Raw genomic sequence first — 25,655 nt, forward strand, 5'->3', positions numbered from 1 at the left:
TAATCATTAAAATTATCTTTATTTAAGAAGTAAACAATGTTGTGGCACTTAACTACGTAAAATTAAAAGAAGGCATGTGAAAATGAAAGCAATTTAATATAGATTAAAATAAAACAAGTCGCATGTTTGTAATATTTATTACAAATTCAAATGTATTATTTCGGTGGATTTCTACATTCTTGCTATAATTAATAGATTTTATTTATGACAAAAGAAAAATAATACCGAGAGATTCCTTTACCTAACTTAAAACCGTGTAAACACTGTACATAGGTACGCTAACCATTATTTACACCTATTTACAAATCTTAACAAACATTGTGATAACATACATCTAATCAGAAAAAATATTCACACTTCAAAATGTATACATAGGCTACCTTAATTTTAATATCACATTTCTTAACAAAATGGTAATTGTTTACTAACAATATGTTGGAAGAATATAACATAAACATTAAAATCAAACATTATGTTAGGACTTACTATTAAGTTAATATTTGTGGACGATATTTTGTATATTGTAGAACTACAATTATAGTAGACATAAGAAATATTTGAGAATAAAAAGGCTATTACGCTATCTAGATAGGTAGGAAAATGAATACATACTAATGAAAATTTGTATGTAAGAAACTGATGTTAAAGGATCATTCATAAAATCCTGCCAACAATTGCTATAAAATACCTAATCAATGTGATGGCATTTTTTTGCTTTTGAGAAAGTTTTTTTCAATGAATTTTTTATAATACTAACCAAAAGTTTTTATGCAAATTAAAATATAAGATGCCAACTTAAGACGTTTTTGATTAAATAAATAATTTTCACAAAAATAAGAATGCTATGAAACGAAGCAAAACTTAATCTAATCATTATGTATCATCAAATAGAAATCTACTCTAGTAATAATCTTAGGCAGTGATATAGTAACAATTCCTATTGGACAAATCCAAAATACTTTCAGTCACAAAAGAAAAGTACACTCAGTACACAGACACTCACTGGTACATTCACATGATAGAGCACAATCCAGATAATTCACTGCCTTTTTGCACAGGAGGCTGTCTGCTTAAGTGGACTCCTTCCAACGATGGTTTCAATTTATATTCTAACTCTGGTTCTTCACCAGGGGGTAAGGGTTCATCGTCCACACTGACATCCTCTAACGTTTTCTCTGACGCTTTGTCTTCGTGGTTGACAAACGAGGGTATAGATTTCGATATATTGATCCTGATTCCTCCGAGGGGTAGCACCGGAGCTGGGGTAGCATCGTCAAGTTGAACGTTGCCATCGATCGACGATGTCACAGTGTTGTGAGTGGTGTCGATAACGGGTGGAATGCTTTCCACCTCCGCTGTGATAATTGGTTCGTCATCTGTTAATGTAGAAATAAACGATTAGGTTAGATTTTATTTTACAATAAGATATACAAGTAAGTTAAGCGGAGACAATATGCTTTAAATCAACAAAAAAATCTCTTAAACTAGAATTAGAAGATGTAATAGATCTAGACCAGTACGTAATACTTGGAAAATCCAAAAGTGCACGCCTTCACGCCCTCTAGTTGTTTGTTTATGAACTAATGATCGACCTTACAACGATTATAAGTTTGATTAGTTGATTTGGTTCTTGCATTATCATATTATTTAACCACTTCAAAAAAGGACGACCATATTTTATGTATGTTCGGAGATAACGTCGTCGTTTATGAACTGATTTTGATAATTCTTTTTTTGTTGGAAGGGAGATATTCTAAGTGTGATACCATGATAAGGAAACCAAGATCTGATGATGGGATCCCAGAGAAATCGAGGGAAACCCTCGAAAATCCGCATAACTTTTTACTACTGGTTGTGCCGATTTTGATGATTTTTAATTTAATCGAAAGCCGATGTTTATCATATGGTCACATTTAATTTTTATCGAGATCTCATTACAACTTTTGGAGTGATCTTTGATAATGCTTATTTACTTGACTATTTTTTTGTCTACCTACGTTGTATTACTAGTCAATGTAATTGAAGTCGGTTTTTTTTTTCGTCACAATTATTATTCTTAGGCACTTATTTTTATTATTATTCTTAGGCTTTTATTTTTATTCTTAGGCATAATATATAAAAAATTGAAAAAACCCTTTACTACGTTAACGCAAAAAATTGCTTTCACATAAAAAAATAATATAAGCATAAAAATTCATCCATTCATTCAATAACCATGACACCACAGACAGACAATAATAATAATAATAAAAACTCTTTATTGTACACCAAGAGTGAGCAAAATTACAAAACATTGGCATTATAACTACTTTTCGCGTCGGGGCTTAAGGAGAAAGTTTTTATCAGTAATAAGTTGCCGTTCACTCACCGGGGTCAACGGGCTCCTGCTTGATCTTGACCTTGCTGAAGTCTATCTCGGCTTGAAGGTCGCGCTGTGTGCGTTGCTCGGCGGTCTCATCGTCCGTGTCCGCGTCCTCTACGACCACCTGCTCCACGGGCTCCGCCTTAAGCACAACGTCGTCCTCGTCGCCCTCGTCGATCTGGTTAGGAAATTAGATTAGTTTTAATACCAATTATATTAATTTACTAGCGACCCTAGGGCAACAACACAAAAACAAGGCCAAAAACTCGTTACTTGTCAGAGGGCTATGGAACGAAGCATAATAAGTTACACTAAACGAGATCGCAAAAGGGCGGAGGATATAAGAAAAACAACAAAGGTGGAAGATGTCATATTAAAAACAAAAACCCTGAAATGGAGGTGGGTAGGCCACATGCTCAGAGACACTGGAGATAAATGGACGAGGGATGTATCCCTGTGGACCCCTCGATTTCACACCAGAAGAAAGAGAGGAAGACAAAGGAAGCGATGGTCAGACGAGATCAGAAGGGTTGCAGGCCCATTATGGCAGAGGACTGCATTGTCCCGAGAGAAGTGGAAGGAGTTGGAGGAGGCCTTTGTGTCCCAAAGAGACGCGGATATACGTTAGCATGTACCCTTTTTGTAATATTGTCGATCAACATAAATTGTAAAAAACATTGTTAACTATATCCGCAATAAAGGTTTAATAATAATAATAATAACTAGCGACCCGCCCCGGCTTCGCACGGGTACAATGCTGATACTAAATATACTACAGAATGTCTTTATTTATAGTATCACTACATAGTATAAAACAAAGTCGCTTTCTCTGTCCCTGCACATGTATGTACGCTTAAATCTTTAAAACTACGCAACGGATTTTGATGCGGTTCTTTTTAATAGATAGATTGATTCAAGAGGAAGGTTTATATGTATAATAACATCCATTAAATAGTGGAGAAATACTGTTATTTTTGAGTTTTCTAATGTTATATCGTAAATAATTAATTTTTTTTCGCTTAAATTGCAAGCGCAGGCTGAACCCTACGAGATTTATCAAAATAATGTACTAAGTATTGTACACATTGAAAAGGTCTACAGAAAACTCCGCGATGGTATATACCTATCTCTTATGGATATTCCACAATAACATTTTTTTGTCATTTACTTTTTACGACAAATAATGGCTAATTTTCGAAGCGATTTTTACCAATACAGCATTAATCCTTATCCAATTAAATACCTTAAATACATTGTTGATTGAATATAAATCTATATGGCCCTTTACAGCATATGATTTAAATGAATATTTTCGAAGATATCACAGATTTAAAAATTGCGGGACGTAGCGTTTGCGGCGGTACCGGCGTAAAAAACGTAGTGTATATTCCAAAGATATATTGTATTTCTGTAGTGTATTTAGCATCAGCATTGCACCCGTGCGAAGCCGGGGCGGGTCGCTAGTTATTTATAGTATGAAGCTAGCTTATAGCATAGTTATTAACATAATAACAACATTAAAATATGCGTCGTTAGATTACACGTTGTTGCAGAATGCGTTGAAGAAATAAAGGTTCACTGCTCGTTTCCCGTAGGTGATAGAGTGATAATTTGTATCCTATATGTTGACCCAACTTCTTAATAATATTCGTGCCAAATTTGAAGTAAATCCATGCAGTACTTTTTGAGTTTTACCCGGACATACATACAGACAAACAGACAAAAATTCTAAAAACTATATTTTTGGCTTCGGTATCGATTGTAGATCACACCCCAAGTATTCTTTTAAAAAAATATTCAATGTACAGTTTTGACTTTCCTACCATTTTATTATTGTATAGATAATTTAACCGGCGTCAGTATTCAGCCCAGGTAATATAAAAGAACTAATAAGTTGCAAAGCTCTATTAAACAAGCTCAATCTAAAACTCTACTGCGGGGCCTTACTATGTGTGACAATCGCTATCAGATATCTCTAATAGGTCACAAACCCGCCTGCCCAGCGTGGTGACTATTGGTAACACACATGAGTTCACACAATTTTCGGCTTGAACTTGTGGAGGCCTATGTCCAGCAGTGGACTGTGATAGGCTGAAATGATAATGATGATGATGATGATATCTCTAATAAGAACTAGGACAGACAGCTTCTGAGACAGAGGGAGGAAATGTACAAAGACGGAAGAACGGAAGAAGGGCGCTTTATTAACTAACTTACATGTTAGATACTACAGACTGACACCGACACTGACCATACGGCCATCTTGGAAAGAGTCACACGGGAAGTGGAAATAAATGGAAATTTTCTGAAATTTGTAATTGTCTGTGCAATTTTTTTAAATTTTCATTTGGTAAGAAGCAAGAAAGTAAAGTTAAAAGTGTATGTGACCAATTGTATGTGAAGATTTCGAACGCCACTCTCACCTCGACAGGCTCCTCGGGCGCGACCTCAGGCTCGACGACCTCCACAACTGATTCGCTGTCCGACTCATCTTCAGGACGCATCTCATCATCCTTGATCTCGATCGATTCTACCGTTTTTTCTTCCTCCGTTGACGTTTCCATTGGTGTTTCTTCTTTAGCCGGCTCGTCTTTTGTTAAAGACGCCTGGCGAAGCGATACAAATGGATTAGTTAGGACAAGAGACACATCACGCCCTAAGATTTTTCAAATTATTATTCAAAATAACGTCAACATTCAGCTAGATGGTGTTCTAAATATTATTGATGTATTTAATACTTGTAGATATTTACTTTCATAACGATTTTGCTGTTAGAAATAATTTGAATAGTAAATTTATTCTAAAAATATCTCAGAACTTTAAGTGCACTTGACAAAATTTTACTGACTTAGGGCACAGCAGGAATTGCTCAAAATATGAAGCAGATCGACTGGGATAGTAAATCCAACCTTACAGTAGATCACAGCTAAATAATATTGTTTTCAATTAGAGTTGTGTTCCTGTTAATGAGTAAGGTCGCCAGAGCAGCTGGGAGAATTGGGGGTAGGCAACGCGCTTGCGATGCTTCTGGTTTTGCAAGCGTCTATAAACTACGGTGATCACTTCTCATCAGGTGAGCCGTCCGCTTGTTTGTCGACCTAGTTATATATATCAAAAAAAGATTCGCGGTTATGTAACACCTACTGGTACTTTAAAGAATAATATGAAACGCTTCACAGTCGACGGTCCCCAGTAGGACGTCGGATACGGGTGTTGGCATTACATACAATACAATGAAGTATTAACATAGCAACACATATGTTAAAGTTTGTGTGTCGTGAAACAAACAATCATTCATATTTATACGTCAATTTTTATAGATTAAAATTAACGTAGCAACATACTTATGGACTATAATCTTAATATATATAAATCTCGTGTCACAATGTTTGTCCGCGATGAACTCTTAAACTACTTAACCGATTTTAATGAAATTTGGCACAGATGTGTAACTTTGTCCAACTTGAAAGATAGGCTATAATTTATTTCGATATACACAATTATTATACTCAATAAAAATTTAGGCGATGCAAAGTTCGCCAGGTCAGCTAGTAAAAATATAAACGACACAAGGCCGCGAGCGCACCTTGTAGTCCTGCAGGCACAGCGGGTGGTAGTAGAGGCCGTCGTGGCGCAGCGCGTTCCGCAGGTGCCACTCCTCGCGGTCCTCGTTGTAGAACTGCTGGAAGCGGTCGCCGCACAGCGCGCAGTGGTGCAGCGGCGCGCCGGCCGCCGCGCTGGGCCCGTCCTCCGCCGGCGCCGGCGAGCCGCGCTCCGGCGCGCCCGTCTCGAACCAGCTCTTCTCTGGGGGGGGGGAGCGCGCAGGAGTTAGTTCGGAACTCGCAACGGTCTGACCGGCTGGCCGTATCCACCGAGGACGGACTTCCAAACCGAATAGAATGTTTGTACAAATACAAATATCCATCCCGAGCGGGATTCGAACCCGCAAAACGTCAGTGTTTTACGCGAACGCTCGCACCATTACACCGGACCGGTTGTTGAAAGACACCTTAAGAGCCATTTCACAATTTTACGCTCTGCAAGTTTAGGTAAATTTGGTCGCATCGCGCGAGTCGTACGAGCCGCGCGATCTTTGTGCTAGTACGTATAGTGTGACAACCAAAAGACCATCGTGATCATTTTCTGATGTATAATAAAAATTATAACTATGGTATAAAATGTTTTTTACATAATTAATTTGTTAAAAATTTCAAGTATGTTATATAACAACAGTCAATAAATTTAAAATAAAATTAAAAAAATCAATTTTATGAAACAATTTTTTTAAATTGATTTAGTTTTTTCAGTTTACGAATGAATCTAATATTTACGATATGAATAAAAAAACATTTAATGACATCGACACCGACAAACATATTAATTAACAAATAACAAGACAAACAGATTGAAATGCCTATTTGTATTGATAGTGTGAGAAAAGAAAATTAAATTATACATTTGTTTACAGAAATTATCATTATATTAATTTACAGTCATTTTCGTAATATGTTTATTTTATTTATATTTTATTATGAAAGTATCAAATGCGTTTTATCCGCTATAACAACAGGCGCTTGGCGCGTGTGAGCGAAAGAGACGGCTGCGCAGAATTTGGCGTGGACCTTACCTCTAAGAGCGCTAGCGCTCGACTGATTTACCGGGCTTGATGCGTGGCAATATATACTATCTTTTTATTATTTAATATAAAATGTATTAAAAATAATTACATCTTTTAATTATTTTTTTTGTATTCCTTAATGATGTAAGTTTACTTTGATGAAGATAGTTCGTTAAAATTTCTTAGTTTTCTAAGAGAAATATCGCTTTTAAAATTGTACTTATTTGGAAAATATTCGTAACTTTAATTTTTTTTTATCGTTTAATAGAGATACAAATGGAATAAAAATCTATGATAGTGGACAACAAAATTATATTCCACATATTATGATATTTTTTTAAAATGGTTTCAACGTAGAGGTTATTGAAAAGTAGGACTTCAAAGTATACATTGCGACCGTTTACCCAGGGAGGAGGCTGATGAAAAGGTTAATAATTTTATACACATAATATAAATCAAAATTCTGATCTGACTATGGACTACAACAAAGGTTGCTCTATTATATCTCAAGAATATAAATTACATTATTGCATCCAACACTGAGATTAACGACGTCAAAATATTACAATTTCGCGGATTGTTACCGATTTTTGTGAAATGGCTCTTAAGGCCAACTTTATAGGAGATAAAGCTTAATAAAATTGCTCTCAAGTAATATCGTTTTTCGTGGTGAATAAGGTTACTGGAGCTCCCGAATCGCCCTGGTCACACTCCTGGCATTACTGGCGTTCATGAGCTACGGTAATGTTTTCATCAGGCTAACTGTCCACTCATTTGCTATTATATACAAGATAAATAAATAAACATCTCCCACTCAACGACCCAGTAAGATTTTCTCGTGTGTCGGGGGTCGGAAACACACTCGATACACGAGCACAAGCGTCCAGAGCACGACAAACGTCTAGATGGCCAATACAGATGTCTGTCGCACACCGGCCGCCGCGTCACGCGCCACAGTAACAAGCAAGTTAACTGAGGTAGGGCACAGCAGGAATTTCCTGCTCAAAATATGGAGCAGCCCGACTGGGGTAGTACCTCGACCTTACAGAAGATCACAGCTAAATAATACTGTTTTCAAGCAGTATCGTGTTCCTGTTGGTGAGTAAGGTGACCAGAGCTCGTGGGGGGATTGGGGATTGGGTCGGCAGCGCGCTTGCGATGCTCTGGTGTTGTAGGCGTCTATAGGCTACGGTAATCGCTTACCATCAGGTGAGCCGTACGCTTGTTTGCCGACCTAGTGACATAAAAAAAAAAACAAAAAGGCGGCTCACCCCTCTCCTCCAGGTCCTCCAGCTCCTCGTACTGCAGCCAGTCGGACAGGTCGTAGTGCCAGTGGCGCGAGTGCGCGCGGCGCGCCGAGTCGCGCTCGCGCCGGTTCTGGCGGAAGTGCCAGTCCAGGTGCTGCGAGTAGCGCACCGTGTGCTCGGGCGGGAACCGCGCCCCGCAGCCGCTGCATTGCATGCCCCCGTACAGCCGGCCCACGAGCGCGGCCTGCTTGCTGCGGGCGGGAGGGCTGGGTCAGCTGGGTCAACCGACCGCACTACTGTGGCGTTCTAACCGAGGTAGGGCACGGCAGGAAAGTGCCTGCTCAAAATGTGGGGCAACACGACTGGGAAAGTACCTCGACCTTACAGAAGATCACGGCTAAGCAACAATGATTTCAAGGTAATCGCTTACCATCAGGTGACCGCTTGTTTCGCACTATTGTGACGAACTAACCGAGGTAGGGCACGGCAGGAAATTGCCTGCTCAGAATATGGAGCAACACGACTGGGAAAGTACGTCGACCTTACAGAAGATCACGGCCAAGCAACAATGTTTTCAACGTAATCGCTTACCATCAGGTGACCCCGTACGCTTGTTTGCCGGGGCTGGGTCAACTGACCGCACTACTGTGCCACATTAACTCAGGTAGGGCACGGCAGGAAATTGCCTGCTCAAAATGCGGAGCAACACGACTGGGAAAGTACCTCGACCAAAAGATCACGGCTAAGCAACAATGATTTCAAGGTAATCGCTTACCATCAGGTGACACCGTACGCTTGTTTGCCGGGGCTGGATCAACTGACCGCACTACTATGCCAAATTAACTCAGGTAGGGCACGGCAGGAAATTGCCTGCTCAAAATATTGAGCAACACGACTGGGAAAGTACCTCGACCTTACAGAAGATCACGGCTAAGCAACACTGTTTTCGAGGTAATCGCTTACCATCAGGTGACCCGTACGCTTGTTTGCCGACCTAGTTATATAAAAGCCCCAACTCATTTTCCACTAAGAAGAAATTGAAGGCACTTTAGTCCATTAGTATTGTATTTAATATGATATTTATACATGTTTTTTGAGGAGACGGGAAGATATTATTCTATTGCATCTTCAGTTAACTGAATTTTAATGTTTAACTAATAAAATAATCTAGAAGAATGTAATAAGTATTAATTTATCATTATGTGCTAATAATACTTACACTCTTAAAGTTTCAGATTTCAACAAATCTACTTTATGTATTAAATTTTTATCTTCTTTAGGTTTGGGTTTAACATCTTCAGTCTTATCATTTTTCACTTCCGTTTTTACATTTAACATTGGCACTATTCCAGTAGCAACCAACTTGGCATATAAATCGTTTACATTAATGTTTTCTAGTATCGGGACAGAATTTGCGGGTTTTTCTTCAGATGGAGTTTCCAAGCCAGGTATTTTGTCAGGTTTGGCAAACAATGGCTCAGCGGAGCTGTACTCTGAGCTCGACGCTGGTGCCATACTAGTTGGCATCAAGCTCGCCAACATATCGAGACCTGTAACACAAACACACAGAATTTTGTTAGTTTTTTTTTTATTATATAATATCTACTACTACTCTGCCGGTAAATTTAACCAAAAATAACTGTACAAATTTTACCTTTCATTTCTACTTCTGGGCTTGGGGACTTTTGCGGCTTTTCTACTGGTACTTCAATCTTGGGTTCCATAGTTTCGTCCTCATTTTCAGTCGTTGGAATGGGCTCCTTTTTAGCTGATAACATCGTACCTTCCATATCGACTATCTCTATTTGTCCAGGTTTGATATTCTTAGGTAAAGCAGAAAAACGTATAAAATACTTTTCACCTCCTACGAATATAGGTTTAGGAAGGTCTCCGTACGCAACTTTGAAAGGCTGCTCATTTATAAGAACGGTACGTAAGGAATCTACGAAGCGAATCGTAAAGTATTGACCATTAACGTGGAACTTTTGTACTTTCGCATCTAAATATACGGGACAAATGTTAGTTGCATTTACAATTAAATTAATTTTGCCAGCTACTAAATCAGTTCGCTTTGTTTTGCCGATATCAACCTTAGGCAATGGTCCCTCTAAATGTATTAAGCGAGGTTTACCATCGATTATCACCCCTAATGGCTGACCACCAAAGTAACACTCGTACCAGCGACCATTTATATACAATTCTCTCGTAGGAGCTCCAAATCTGATATCGAATACTTGATCATCAATTTCTACTTGTTTATAGCCTTCGTTAAAAGATAAAACCACTGAATCTTTATTATCAAAAGTTACTCTTCTAGAGCCCGGCAAGAATTTAATTTCGCGAGGATCATCCCAATCTAACATAATTACAGCAGTTTCACCGTAGAATCGTATCTCTCTAGGTACGTTATCTATCTGTATCGTTTTAACGGGGTCTTGGTCGATGTATTCTATGATTTTATAATCGGTGGGTGGAAGATTGAAGCCGGGAGCGCCGAGCGCAGGTGGCGATATTGATCGTTCATACGGCTGAAGAGGACTTTCTCCTTGACACATGCCAAGTTTTGGAGTTGGCAGGAGAGGCATTCTGGGATCAAATGGTGGCCGTGGTCCCCTTTTATCAAATTTTCCTCTAAAGAATGGTGGAACCGGACCTCTGAATCGGCGCATTCCAAATTCATCGATTCTGGGCCTTGGCTGTCCTCTCCATCTCGGATAAGGTGGCATAAACATAGGCATCATAGGTGGAAAAGGAACCATGTTTGGTTTGTTGACATCCATGTGTTCCCCGTTATGGTGCATCCTCATATCTGAGTCTAGATGATGATGATGGTTTTGACCGTCGGGCTCAGAATCCATACAATGGCCTGGCGTTATTCTTTCATCGATGTCTCCGTATTTATTTCGCTCCGTTGGAGAAGATTTCGGCGAGGAAACCTTGTTTTCTTCTTTTATATGCGCTTTAAGCTTTCTCTTGGAAACTTCTAAGGATTCTCTTTGTTTTGCTTCTTTCAATTTTAGTTTTTCGTTTAATTGTAGAACTTGGTACATTAGTGCGTTGTATTGATTCTTGTCCAGCTGACCATCACTAAATTGTTCCTTCGCCTGATTCATGATTATAGATATAGTTTTCTTGTGATCCTCCGCATCGAAATCTTCCACATTATCTACTCGTGGGTCAGTCTCATCTGAACTGAGTGTACGACGCCGTTCTTTTTCTATACCTGCAAGAAGAAAGAATAACAAAGAGCATGATATAAATTGTTCTATTTATTTTAAAAATTACAAAATTTAAAATTATTCTTATGAGATTACATACTTGGAGATTTACTGAATAACAAAGGTCGACCAAGTCCATCCTTTACTTTGGTCGCTTCGGCTAACTTTGCTCTTACGAGATCTAATTTTGATGGTGTTTTCTTAGTGTCTTCCTTTTCTTTAACTTCTTGCCAATCTTTTCTCGGCGATCGGACCGGAGAAATACTTTTTTCTTTATCAGATCCAGAGTGATCTGACTCGTTCTTTGCCTTTGAGTTTTTCTCAGTTATGGAAGGCGGTGGAGGGGCGCTTATCTCTTCTACTTGAGGTAGCTGACGAAGATCGACATCTTCATTTCCGAAGAGGCTAGAAAAAAATGTATCGTTTTTATGTTTGTACACTTCCCTACCGCTTCTCTTTTTCTACGCTATGTCCTATGCTCAAAGGTTGTCTGGAAGAAATAGCTCTTAGCGATAAGACCGCCTTTGTACATCTTTATTTGCAAGTATCACTTTTTTTGTAATGTTTCTTTGTGGTATACAATAAAGAGTATTTATTATTATTATTATTACGTTTTAAAATACATAATTATATATTTACAAATATCTATTTACATTCAAAAATTTTAACCGACTTCAAAAAAGGAGGAGTTTACTCAAGGATCACATATATTTTTTATTTATGTTCGGGGTTAACTTCGTCGTTTATGAACCGATTTTGATAATTCTTTTTTTGTTGGAAAGTAGATATGACAACTAGTGCGTTTGTTAATTTTTGTAGTCAACTTACGTTGTACTTGTCTATGTAATTGAAGTCGGTTTTTTTTTTGTTTGCGAGCAAACACAATTATTTTCTCTTTTATGAGTTTGCTGTTTGTACTCAATAATAATTTACTCTATTTATAATATTAACGAAAATATAATAATTGGAATTGAAAGTAATTGTTATGACATGTGTAGTGGACGAAGACAAGCACCATCGATTGCTGTAAATACATATATTCGAGTAGCTGAAAACATGACCTAAAAATGTACAACGTTTGAAATAAAAAAATGCACTAGTTTCACTACAAAATATTTATGATATATAGTCTTATTACCCGACTGCCAAGGAAGGGTTATGTTTTTTTTTAGGTTCTCATTGTGGTGTAAACTCTTGTATACTTACATGTCAAACTTTTCCAATTTATTTTTCTTAAGTTTTCCTTCCGCTGCCTCAGTAGAAGATCTTTTCTGCGCAACAGGCGCGGCTGTTTCTGTTATAGCAGGGTGCAATACTCGTAGATCGACGTCCTTATTCTCTGGCGCTAAGTCTGGTTTACCTGTAAACACGACTATATTTATTGTAGCTTTAAAGAATTAAAGTTTTAACATTTTAATGTTTTGTTTGCTTCTATGTTGTTTTTGTACACTGTCGACATCACCAAAAATTGTGAATTGATATTGAAAAACCTTTTTAGAAAGTGTTCATTGCACCAATTATATCACCACACCCTGATGGTGATGAAACTAAGGAAAACCAAGATGGATTTCCATAAATTACCCGTATATTGCGTTTTTAAATGTCTTCGTAATTATTCTGTTCGTTCGGTTGGCTGATTAGCTTACTGTATATTTGAAAGTGTTACCTAGGATGGTTCACACAAAAATAAACTGATGACCTGATGACGAACTTCGGAGATATTCGATATTACTCCTTAGCGGTTGTTAGTAAATTAAAAATAATACAATATTGTTGGTGCTGGAAGTTATTACTTTGCGAAGTACTGCCGATACTAAAATTGATATTTTTTACTAAATCTACTTTAAAATACACAACAAAGGAGAAATCATGTTAGTCTTCATATAGATTTTTAGAAGATGATCCAAATTTGTATTTAGTACCCAACGCTGTCTAGGTAAGTATTATAGAATGTGACTCTGTTAACCTTTGTTTAAGTAATCTATTTAAAGTACATTTTAAGGTTCCTAGGATTTCCTTGTGCACTCATCCATAGTAAGCATCATTTTTTTGTTGTTAAATTACTACGTGTTTTCCAGTGAGCTGACTTTTAATAATACCTATGATCTTAATATGTAAAAAGATGAAATTATTTTACGAAAAAGAATTAAAGAGTTTAAAAAATTATATGAAATTTATAAGTTTGATAACCTTTTATCATTAAATATTACAAGAAAAAATAAAATGCGTTTGTGAGGTTTCAGAAGAGTTAAAACAATGTCACTGAAGTTATAAATAGTTCAGAATCCCACAGGAGTCGCTGGATCTTCTACTGGGCGCGTTCCTCGGGTGGCGGGTATGGGAACGCCCCTCGCTTGCGAGTGGTAGCGGTCTTCGGATCCCCGCGGGGCAGAACCCTTGGGTCGGACCTGGACCATCGGGGGCGGGTCTAACTCGTCCCTCGGCTCGGGTGGGGCGGTTCAGAGGTGGGTGTGCGGTGTCGGATGGCACGAAGGTGCGGCAGTGAGGGTGTGGCGTTATGGCGGCGCGGAGAAGTGGGGGGAATTTCTTACCCCCACGCGGAGGACGAGGCGGGTTTGCTTGCTCGCCCTAAGGCGCGAAAGTGCTATCCCTTTCCGTAGTCCGCGGAAGTAAAGGGTTATGACCACCCCGGGCTTTGTCGACTCAGGTTGGCACCCCCCCCCCCCCCCTCCACGCCCGGCGGTCGGGGGCCCGCCGCCCTCGCGCTAGGCCGAGAGGAGGGCGCGCTGTGTTCGCGGCCGCCGTTCGGAGTACTGTCACCACGACGGCAAGGGCAAAACGCTGGCTGTTTCTCTTTTTATTATAGCAAAAAGTTTGCGACTAAACCTATTTACACCAAATTGTAAACACTCTTCAAACTAAATTTCACTATGTGTACCATAACAAGATACGTTTTTAAGTTACCTAAAAGTTATTAAATCTGTAAAGAACATTAATTGTTTTCTAAATAGCATTATATATATTTATATACTTATATTAAATAGCATTATGAATAAATAAATCGCTTAATGAATTAAGTGGTCACCAGAACAATCAATTTTCACAAGAGAATTTGAATCAAAAATTTACATATCATCCGTTGCTTCGATAGCGCGGTCAAAAAGGTTTTAAGTATGATAATAAATGGCTGGTAAATCTGGACGCTAAGGGTCATAATAAGTCAGTTGCAAACTTAACAAATAAAATATGTAACATTTAAATTTACTTTGTGACTGTCCTTGGTGGAAGCTATTTATTAATCAATGATATTTATTTATCATATATTTATTCAATAACTTACGGCAAAAAAGGCTTAAGGGTTACAGCTTAAAGACTCGTAACTCAACTGACCTTAGTTCGTCAGGATGAACCAACAATTTTACGACTTTTATCCAAAAATATATAAATACATTTGATAAACCGTTTTGATTCTCCTTTTCAAAATACATCTTAACAATATAAATTATTTGAATTATATTTATTTTACTAGTTTAAAGTTAACTAATTGAAAAACATTTTAAGTGTCTATCAGTCACATTAGACTATTAAAATAAACATTAAAGTAATTATTCTATTGGTATTAAATTAATATTCCAAGAATACTTTTTTACTAATAATTAATAATTACAGATGTACGCTACATACTTACATGATACGTTGTTTTAATTTTCAGTCCTGCGTAAATGTCTATACTAACCGAAATATACTCTTAAATAAAAACTGATTATTTTCTTTCAGAATTTTCATAATAATGTGTCCCAATCCGTGAGGTAATGGGGTCGTTAGTTCAAGTGCTTGGTCCAATGCTTTCCGGTGTTCTTGATTTGCGTATTTTGTTTGATAAACCAATTTTTAATATTTATCACTTTTCTATACTTGTTAACATCATAAAAATATTTGGAAACAAGATACATCAACAAAGATTTACAAATAAAATTGTAATTGATGAAATATCAATGTTATTCAAATTTAATGTTTAGGAAATGCTAAGCTCATAATGACTAGACTGTTTCTGTTTAATTCAGTTTGAAAAAATTTTTAAGAAATAATTTTCTATTATCATTATTTAAAAACAAAAATAAAACCTTACACCTTCGTCACTGGTGTATGATGAAGATTAAAAAAATGATTAGTGTTTATAAAGTGTTAAATACAATGTACATTTATATGACAGATACGATATTCCTTGTCAGCTCACTGGATAGAACTTTTAGTATTTTGTATACTCCTTACGTAAATAAAATCAGAAAATTAGAATTTAGTGTTATTATACTTAGGTATACTCGTTAAAACCTTATCAAATTACCTCCATTTTAGAATCAAAACTATACTTAACAAGTAAACTCTATTCTAGTTTTGGTCTTATCTCGTATAGCCATCATTTAACTTAAAGCGGGTTCCAAAATAACCCATCAAAATATCGAATTTTTGTAGCCTTAGAAGTAAAGGGATCAAAGCTCCTCAGTGTGTCAATTATGAATACTCCAAGAGTTGAAAAATATTTTATTTCCACACAGTGTGTCGTCTTATATCCTAGTATCACAGTCGCCCTAGAGAGGGTAGCCTTACTTGTGTCTTCGGGCCCGGGGCTGCGGTCGGGGCTGTCGGGCTGCTTGTTGCGGCGCATGTAGCGCTCCTTGTGGTAGTTGCGGAGCTCCTTGAAGGCGACGGGGGCGGCCGGGGCGGGCGGGGCGGCCGGGGCGGGCGCCGGGGCGGCCGGGGCGGGCGCGGAGCACTCGCTCTTCGGTCGGTCTCGGACCTTACGCCTCCGCTCCGGTGCCGCCTTATCCTCCTTACGCTTTTTACGCTCCCGAGTAGAATCTTTTTTACGCTTAGACGGCGGGGCGTCAGTGGAACGCGTGATCTTGGGTATGGGCGGGAGGCGGTCGATGCGCTTGGGGTCGGGCGCGCGCAGGCGCTGCAGGTAGGCGTCGATGGGCGGCTCCGGCCGCACGTCGATCGTGATCACGTTCTTGCGCTTGGTCACGTGGCGCTCCAGCGGCTTCGCCTCGAACGCGGCGGGCGGGGCGGGCGCGGGCGCGGCGGGCGGGGCTGGCGGGGGCGGGGCCGCGGACGGGGGCGGGGGCGGCGCGCGGCGCGCCAGGCGCGGGTCGCGGCGCGCCCCGGCCAGGGCGGCGCTCACGGGCGCGATGCGGCTCGTGGCCGCCTTGTTCACGGGCTGTGGGCCAACAGATACTCGTTTACTAAGATATTTTTTTATTCTTTGTAATTATATATCTGCACAATACACATACGGTCGTCCGTTCCTAAAGTAAGCAACTTAATGCTTGTGTTATAGGTAACAGCCGACTGGTATAGTTATATTTTTTTTTCGATAAACATACTTATAAATAATACATATATGAATATATAAATAAATATGTATATCACACCGACTCGGGGGGGGGAATCGAACCCAATACCCCCGGAGCAGAAAGCAGGGTCACTACAAACTGCGCCAACGAGCTAGTCAATAAAAAAAATTTATCGAGACTTTTTTTATTTCATTTATACAATACTAGCCGTGCCCTGTGGTTTCATTCGCATTTATTTGAGAAAAATACGTATTTACTAAAATATTATTTATAGCCATATAGGCTCCATAAATAGACTATCCAAACACAAACGAATTTTTCTATTCGAACCAGTAGTTCTGAGATTAAAGCATTCAAACAAACAAACTCTTCAGCTTTATAATAGTAGTATATAGATGATGAAACGATATGAGACGACGCATTGATGCAGCATTCACGACACTGTTACACTTACAATCACCTTTTAGATGTTTAAGGTCACATTTGTGTTTGTGTATTGTGTGTTCCCGAACCTCAGATACCAAAGAAAATTCTACTGAAGGCCGTTAAATGTGAAAACTATTTGTAAAATTTAGTAGGAGAAACGAAAGAATAAAAATGTTTTAAAAACAAATCATTTTTTCTAACTTGCTGCATTATTAAATAGTACTGACTTTAAAGTCTTCCATCAATCCTTATTTATATCTACAATCAAACATCAAAAAAAAAAAACAAACTTGAGCTTGTCATACCCCTTACAAGTTTTAATAGTTATCTATACAGCATATTATAGCATATATTAAATATGTGACGTCGTTCAAAACGTAAACAAACCTACTTACTACTATATAACTATAGACTAGCCCGTTGGGGCAGTTTGTGAGACCTTACTTTCCGTTCCGCGGATTGGGTGTTCGATTCCCGACTGAGTCTATGAGTAATATTTGTATTTATGTATTGTATTATTTATAACAGTGAATCGAATTGAGGGCCTCCTCCTTAGAATTAATAGAATTAGAATTAAAATATTGTTTTATTTGTGTTGTTTTTTCAATTTAAAGTTCTATTGGGCAAAAAAACAATCTTTGTATAATATAACTAGCTGTGCCCGCGACTTCGTCCACGTGGAATTTAAAAAAATAATAATATATTGTTCAGTTTGCACTTACAAAAACAAACTAAAATAAAAATAGCCTAAGTTACTCCTTATTATATCAGCTACATGCCAGTGAAACTCCCGTCAAAATCGGTCCAGCCGTTTCAGAGATTAGCCGGGACAAACAGACAGACAAAAATTGTAAAAAATGTTATTTTGGTATATTTACCGTGTATATGAATTTACTTAAAAGCGGTTACTTTAATATTACAAACAGACACTCCAATTTTATTTATTTGCATAGCTATATATACTTCATCACCACCACTTAGAGAGGATTTACATCAAGTAATTTAACAACAGGTAGTGTACAAAGGCAGTCTTATCGCTAAGTGGCGATAACAATTCCGCAATAAAAAGAATACTAGAATGTACATAGTTCAATTTCTCAAGGCTATAATAATTAGTGTTAAGAAAAAACCAAGTTGAGAGAATCCTCAATCTCACAATGCTTGCTTCAGCCTGTAATATCCCACTGCTGGGCATAGGCCTCTTTCCGCATGTAGGAAAAGGATCAGAGTTTAATCCACCATGATGCTCCAATGCGGGGTGGTGGATAATCAACAATATCTATTGCCAAATTTTCGAAAGTTAAAAAAAACTATAAACAATGAGTTTATGTTAAGATATGAAACTTATTGTCCATTTTATTTAGAAGATATGGGACCCATTACGATTTAAAAATTTTTGCCTGAGAATTAGTAGTCATAACAAGACTCGTAATTCGTCTAGTTAGTAAATCCAATACAATTCCTAATACAATATTAAAAACGTGAATGTAAGTTTTTGTTACTCTTTCACGCGAAAACTACTTAACCGATCATCACGAAACTTTGTACACATATTCTTGGAGGTATTAGAAGTAGCATAGGATACCTTTTATTTAAAAAAAAAGCAATGCTAACGAAGGCGCGGGTATTCTATATTAATTATTTTTAACATCAGTGCTGATATTTTTTTTTGCACAAAACATTTTCCTTGTAGACAGAGCAGACAAGATAATGCGCCACATTTTGTGACCAATGTCAAGCATACTAAGGTTCATTTTTATCGTTATGAAGTTAAAAGCATAGACGTCACTTTTATGACTTTAATAAGGCGACTGCCGCGATTAAACAAGCGATAATAATTAAATAGAAAAATAATACACAATCTTGTAGTTTTTTTATATTATTTGAGTTTTTGTTTACTATGGCAAATGCAAGTTTCAAATGAACTTCAAAAGTTTAGTACAGCTCGTTTTCAAATTTCCAATTTCACTTAAATACTGCAGACAACTGAAGGCGGATTTAAATTTATATTAAATACAACACATCCTATATCTTCGATGATAATGATTTAAAATAAGATTAGGTTTATTCATAAACAATAAATAGTATGTAATAATTTAGATATTTCGTAAGATTAGTGTAATGTTACCACTCCTTTAATTATAATAAACTAGCTGACCTGGCGAACTTCGTATCACCTTATTTTTTCCTGAAATATAATAATAACATAATATATCAAAATAAAATATAGCCTATCTTTTAAGTTGGATCGAACTGCACATGGTGTGCGAATTTTATTATAATCGGTTAAGTGGTTTAGGAGTCCATTGAGGACAAACATTGTGACACGAGATTTATATATATTAAGATTGATGACTGCACCTTAATCTTTTATATATTAAAAACGAATGTTTGTCTCTATATTCTTTTGTAGAATATATTAATCTATATATAGATAAAGTTTCTGAATTGGTACGACCAAAAAACAAGTTTAAAAAAAGCGTAGCAACGCGCGCAGGGTACAGCTAGTAGGTATATTATAAAAATAATTTGTAAATGTTTATTTATTTTAAAATAATTAATATTAATAAATATTATTTTTAATTTGTTAAAATTTAATTATTTTAAAATTTGTAATTGTACAAACACTAGATTATAAGAAATTTTTTGTTACTAACACTATATGGGCTAGACTCGAAATAAAGATTATTATTATATAGCATATATTATATAGTATCAGAATATATTTTCAGTCAATATCATTGAATATGAATTTTGTCGATTATGGTCTTGTCTAATCTCCTTTATGGATTTCCAATAATTTAGATCCAGTGTTGGCCAATGTTGGTCAATGCCAAAACTTTCAGATTTGAGAATAAAATTATCACATAATCTATTAAATTGTTGGCTTCCACCCTCTACACGAATAACTATAATCAACAATATTGTAATAATGGAATCACTGTTAACACCAAGTTTCAGTTTAATTTCTGAATTAATTAAAATTCATTTACAAAGTGTGATAAATCTTAAATTTTCGTATCACAATGTAAGTTACAATACTTCTCCGAAATGACTGGATCCATTTTTATGAAATTTTGTGTGCATATCAGGGGGAAGGTCTGAGAATCGGCCAGCATCTATTTTTCATACCGCTAAGTTATGTGTGGAGGGGACTAAGGGGTGTTTATAACATATATGGCAAAATAACGTTTGGGGGGTCAGCTAGTAATATATAAATATATGTCTTTTGCATAATACTTTATATTGGACATACATTAAATCATAAATCGTATAACAGTCTCCAATGCGGAAAAATTTAAGTTTTTGTTAACGTTCAATAAAAAACCTAAACCAGTCGGCTGTTATCTGTAACACAAGCATTAAGTTTCTTACTTTAGGAAGAGACGACTGTGTATATGTAATAAAAAAAAAAAAACTAATTCTAGCACCGAGACGCGTCGTGTTTTGAGATTATTTATCAAAACGGCTTATCGAATTTCGGCCTTGGTCTTAGTTTCGGCCGAAATCGAAACTTACGGCGTTTGTGTTTATGTACTTCCTAGTGTTTTTTAAGGATTTATTTGCACATTCATGCAAAAAAAAAACGAGTGTGCTTTAGGCCACTAGAGTAAAGTAAAACTTACGAAACGTAACTCTATCTTTCTATCTTCACTAACTTATATCTCCCTATCAACTTCCGTTCGCCTCACCCGATCACACTTTTCGTAACGCATTCATCAGTTTACTTCAAAATTCAAGTGTGCGTAAAGATGTTTTACTTCAAAAACAACATTAATTTCGATATCATAGAGTTAGTGTTTACAATATAAGATACTATATTCATAATATAAGATACTATATTCATAATATAAGATACTATATTCATAATATAAGATACTATATTCATAATATAAGATACTATATTCATATTTACTTCTTAAGATAAGGAAAGGAAGAAAACTTTTATTAGCCTTCTTTGGTTTACAATATATAAAAATTAAGATATTAAGCCTAAAGCTAAGGCTAGCCGAACGACGATATTCTAAAAATGCACTTTCAGCTGGGCCAAAATTGTCGGTATATTTTTGAAAGAAAATAGACGAAACCGAAATTTCGAGTCGTCCTTCAAAAGTAATATGTATGAAACTCACCGGCCCGAGCCTCTGTTTGATGGAGAGTGGCGGGTCAGCCGGTGGCACCACCACGGAGCGTGTGGTGACTACCGGAACGACTGGCGAGGCTGCTGGCGTGGTTGCCAGTGTGGCTGCCACCGCTGGTGACACAGCGGGCGTCTAAAATAGAGTATATATTAAATATCTTGAGCTTTGCAGTATGTATGATGTAGTTATTTGCCCATCATCAGTATGTTCATTTATGTCAAAGTCCTATAACAGTAATAACTTTAATAAATCAATTTCTTTGAACACATAAGAAATAGGTAGTAATAGCTAAAGGCTAACTGAGGTACAGCACAGCAGGAAAATCCTGCTCAAGGAAATATCCTACTCAAACTCTGGAGCAGCTTGACTGGGGTAGTACTTCGACCTTACAGAAGATCACAACGAATTAATACTGCTCTTAAACAGTATTATGTTCCTGCGGTGAGTAAGGAGACCAGAGCTCTTGAGGGGGGTAGAGTTGGTAACACACTTGCGACGCTTTTGGTGTTGCGGGCTCTATAAGCTACGGCAGTCGTTTGCCATTAGGCGGGCCGCGCGCTCGACCGCCACCCCAGCAGTACCAGAAGCAGCGCACCTTCTTGGCCGAGCTCTCGGCCAGCTGCAGCTGGCGGCGCGTCTGCTCCAGCTCCATCTCCACCTTGCGCCGCTGCAGCAGCAGCAGCTCCTGCTCCTTCTTGGCGAGAGCGCTGCGCATGCGCTCCTCCTCCGCGGCGCTGGCGGCCGGCTGCGGGCGAGGCTGCACGTTACTGGGTGAACCGTTGGAAACGAACGTCTCGCACTCCACAGCCCACAGTGAGATTGACTCGTGTCGGTATGGCAATCATCTGTATGACCAATACAAATATATGCCATGTGCGGGGATCGAATCCGCGACCGCCAGATCAACAGCCACAATCCATCGCTGTGATCGTTGGGCTTCATTCGTTCATTTCATCACAAATAACCTACAACTACCTGGATATACCTTTATATACACGTTTACTAGATATAAATCAGACGTCCTTCACTGATAGGCAGACTAGACAACGAAAATTATTGTTAAATTCAAACAGGGTAAACAATGTCACCTAGAATGTAGAATTTTTTCTAATTTAATCAGAAAATCCTGCCTTTTATTCTACTCTTATATAATGAAAACACAAGATTACATTACAAGTAACTCTTTTAAAAAAAGTATACGACTTCAATAGCAAAAGCAATACACAACTTTAACACATTATACAAATGCGAGCTTGAGCCTAGCAGTCGATGACATATTTTAACCGACATTAATACTAAAGAAAGATAAATAAGTACTATTTATCAGTGGAGGACGTACTTTAACAATATAATTATAGAGAAAAACACAAGGATATTGTAATATTAGTTAATAATAATAATTAATTTTATAATACTTTGTTAAATCTTGACTTTAGAGTAAAATAGAATTACATACTGTAGTCTATTTTTTAAAATAAGTATATTGTGTTAGAGAATAGTTCTGAAAATGTTCTTCGCTATATGTTATATTCAATATTCATAGTATACAATATACATATATACTGCTACAATTCCCACAAATAAATAAAAAATTATCAAGCAACACTAACAAAGAACGTTTTGAATGACTGCTATATCCGTAATGCAATATACATAATAAAAATATACACATTAAAACATAATCAACTAAAAAAACACCTTTTTCAGAAAATTTGGATTTACATGGATGTTAGACTGGTGCGGTTGAGCTTGTATCGGCCAGGCAGGATCGATGAGGTTCACTTTAACATCCAGTTGGTATAACTTTGTAGATGGAAAAACTTCATGCCACGTTTCACGAAGCTTGAACATCTGTGAACGTATTTTTTCATCGACCTGTGAACACATACAATTATATCATTTTTTGACACAACTGTTTATTAATATAAAGAATATTTAATATAAATTAATAAAAGAAATGAGTAGCGTACCTGTTTGAAAGTCTTAGTGAACATGCTAACGATGATCTGGGAGAACTTCTGCGTGTAAGCACCACCAACATTCTTGATAATCGAATCAACTAAATAGAGAACTGGCAGCTTGATGTCGGGAGGCACCTGTGTGGAAAAATTTTGTCTAATCCTATTTCCTGGGCTGATCGAGGCCGACATGGCCTGTCCAGTCTATGAAATGAGTTCCATTTGTATCTTTCGCTTTCGAATAATGTTGTGGTGCAGGAAATAATAATACAAAGTTTTCGTTTGCATAATTTTAATGACACTTTAAAATAAATAAGAACTCAGTTTGTAAAAGCGTTTATTTTACAACATCTTGGTACACAACCAATAAAATTATATGAGGTATGTGTATACTTAATAACATACCAGGAATGTAAAAGAACTGATTCTGTTATGAGACAACAGGTATCTCCCACATATTGAAAATTAATTCATCTTAAGAAAATAAAGAAGACAAAAGTACTGGATAAGTTCTTCAAGCTACAATCTACAAAATAACTGTTTTGTGTTAAGGTTTTATATTTAAAAAAAAAAAACTTTTAAAAGACAATTTAGTCACAGTGAAATTAAAATGTAGATACTAAACAAAGTAACATAAATTACGCAACTAAATATTGTCCAAAATGTGATAGTTATGTTACAAATTTGTCGTAAATTTTGTGATAGTTAATGTTATAAACAAATAATAACAGATTTAAGATCAAATGTAAAACTTTTCACAACAGTTGATTATTTTTTTAAACCTGATTACAAAGTATTGAGAAATTAGATATGAAAACAAACTAAATTTATATAACAATATTGATTCATTTAAACACTAACTGCAATAAAAAGCTTCTATTAAAATATGAATCATAGGAACTATAAAGAAGATAATCCTATACTTTTGATAACATCACCAACAAAAAAAATGATATGTATTTAATCTAATCTACATCAACAGATTGTAAGCACGGTAAGATCTAGACAATTGGGTTAGGAGATACCTGTTAGGCAGTTTGGTATACAATACCGCCCTCCAAGCTGACTAACAGCTGGTACCAGCAACTGGTTACAGAGATCTTAGCATCGCAGTGAACACAAACGCACCCAAGTGTGCGTAATCATATATTTGTGACACTTTCCGAATAGCTCACGTCATAACGTGGCATTTCCAACGCCAGCCGTTCACGATATTTAAAAATGCAAATTCACCTTCTCCAAATGTTTCTCCACGGTTTCAACGATAACCCCAGCGTGCTCGATATTCTCTTCTGCGAGTATTGTGAGCATATTTATCAAAGGCTTGCTGTTGACGGTCAGATCCGCCAAGCTGGACGCGTATTCTTCTGCTATTTCCTTCGCCATGTTGTTCGGCTGCTAACGATGCAGTGACTACCATGCCATGTGCTATCTTCTAAAACACATCGCTGTAATTAAAACAAAAAACTCCCGTTACGTGGCTATTCAACATGGCGAAATTTTCTAAAGTAACACGAATTAAACTTACGTTATCGCCGATAACGATACAAAGGCAACAGTTATTTCACAATGTATTCAGTAAACTCACGTACAGAACAATTAACACATTTTGAAGATTATATCACGTTTATAATAACACTTTTAAGAACATAAAACGACAATCCTCGATGAAACTGCGTGTAAAATGCTATTCTTGAATCAAGAATTCAAGATGGCGTATTTTAAGTCTACTCAGTACTACCAACTGTATTATTTATGGTACCAACACCCAGAAATTTTTACCCCTAACCACAAGCACACTTCTTGAAAATAAGAAGAAAAGAAAAAAAAAAGGATTATATAATAAAAATGTAAAATTATATGATGTTTTTTTTCATATTTTTCTAATATAAGTCTAATAACAAATTTTTTTTTGAAAAATAATATTTTTTTTATCACGATTAAATGTCGATATCATTAAACATTTCGATTATTTTCTATGACTACTAATTTGTGTATCCTTAGGAGTTATACCCACAACATCATTTTCAATATTCACAAGCTCTATAAGCAGTCTATTTCCCAACTTATGCAATGCGTATACTACCAACAACAAAAGATACGTTAGATAGTTTAAACCTCTAAAATTATCAGTGTTTCTCTACCATATTATTCATAATTCATATATTATACATATAAAACTTCCTCTTGAATCAATCTATCTATTTAAAAATTCGTATCAAAATCCGTTACGTAGGTTTAACCATATATACTATAATCTATTTCACATAAAGGGGCCTACTCAAAGCACTGCCTTCAGGGCCCTGCTTGCAGTGCCACTGCCGATCGTATTGTATGTATGCATGCAGGGCCGATATTTTAATTGTTCA

At 36.9% G+C, this 25,655-nt stretch overlaps 1 protein-coding gene across 1 annotated transcript; it reads right to left on the reverse strand.

Annotated features, from left to right (window-relative positions):
* Positions 1 to 24,998, reverse strand: LOC123663039. Its single transcript, XM_045597780.1, has 16 exons — positions 24,815 to 24,998; positions 24,520 to 24,734; positions 23,299 to 23,424; positions 23,027 to 23,203; positions 21,924 to 22,085; positions 21,320 to 21,460; positions 16,015 to 16,624; positions 12,652 to 12,805; positions 11,546 to 11,850; positions 9,882 to 11,450; positions 9,447 to 9,777; positions 8,252 to 8,478; positions 5,949 to 6,166; positions 4,786 to 4,968; positions 2,369 to 2,540; positions 1 to 1,376 (listed from the first exon to the last, which is right to left on the reverse strand). Exons 2-16 carry the CDS (start codon positions 24,670 to 24,672, stop codon positions 1,012 to 1,014), a joined length of 4,893 nt encoding a protein of 1,630 aa, XP_045453736.1. The 5' UTR covers positions 24,673 to 24,734; positions 24,815 to 24,998; the 3' UTR covers positions 1 to 1,011.
* Positions 24,999 to 25,655: the final 657 nt, after the last annotated feature.

This window comes from Melitaea cinxia, chromosome 19, assembly GCF_905220565.1.
Source record: "Melitaea cinxia chromosome 19, ilMelCinx1.1, whole genome shotgun sequence".
Lineage (NCBI taxonomy): Eukaryota > Metazoa > Arthropoda > Insecta > Lepidoptera > Nymphalidae > Melitaea > Melitaea cinxia.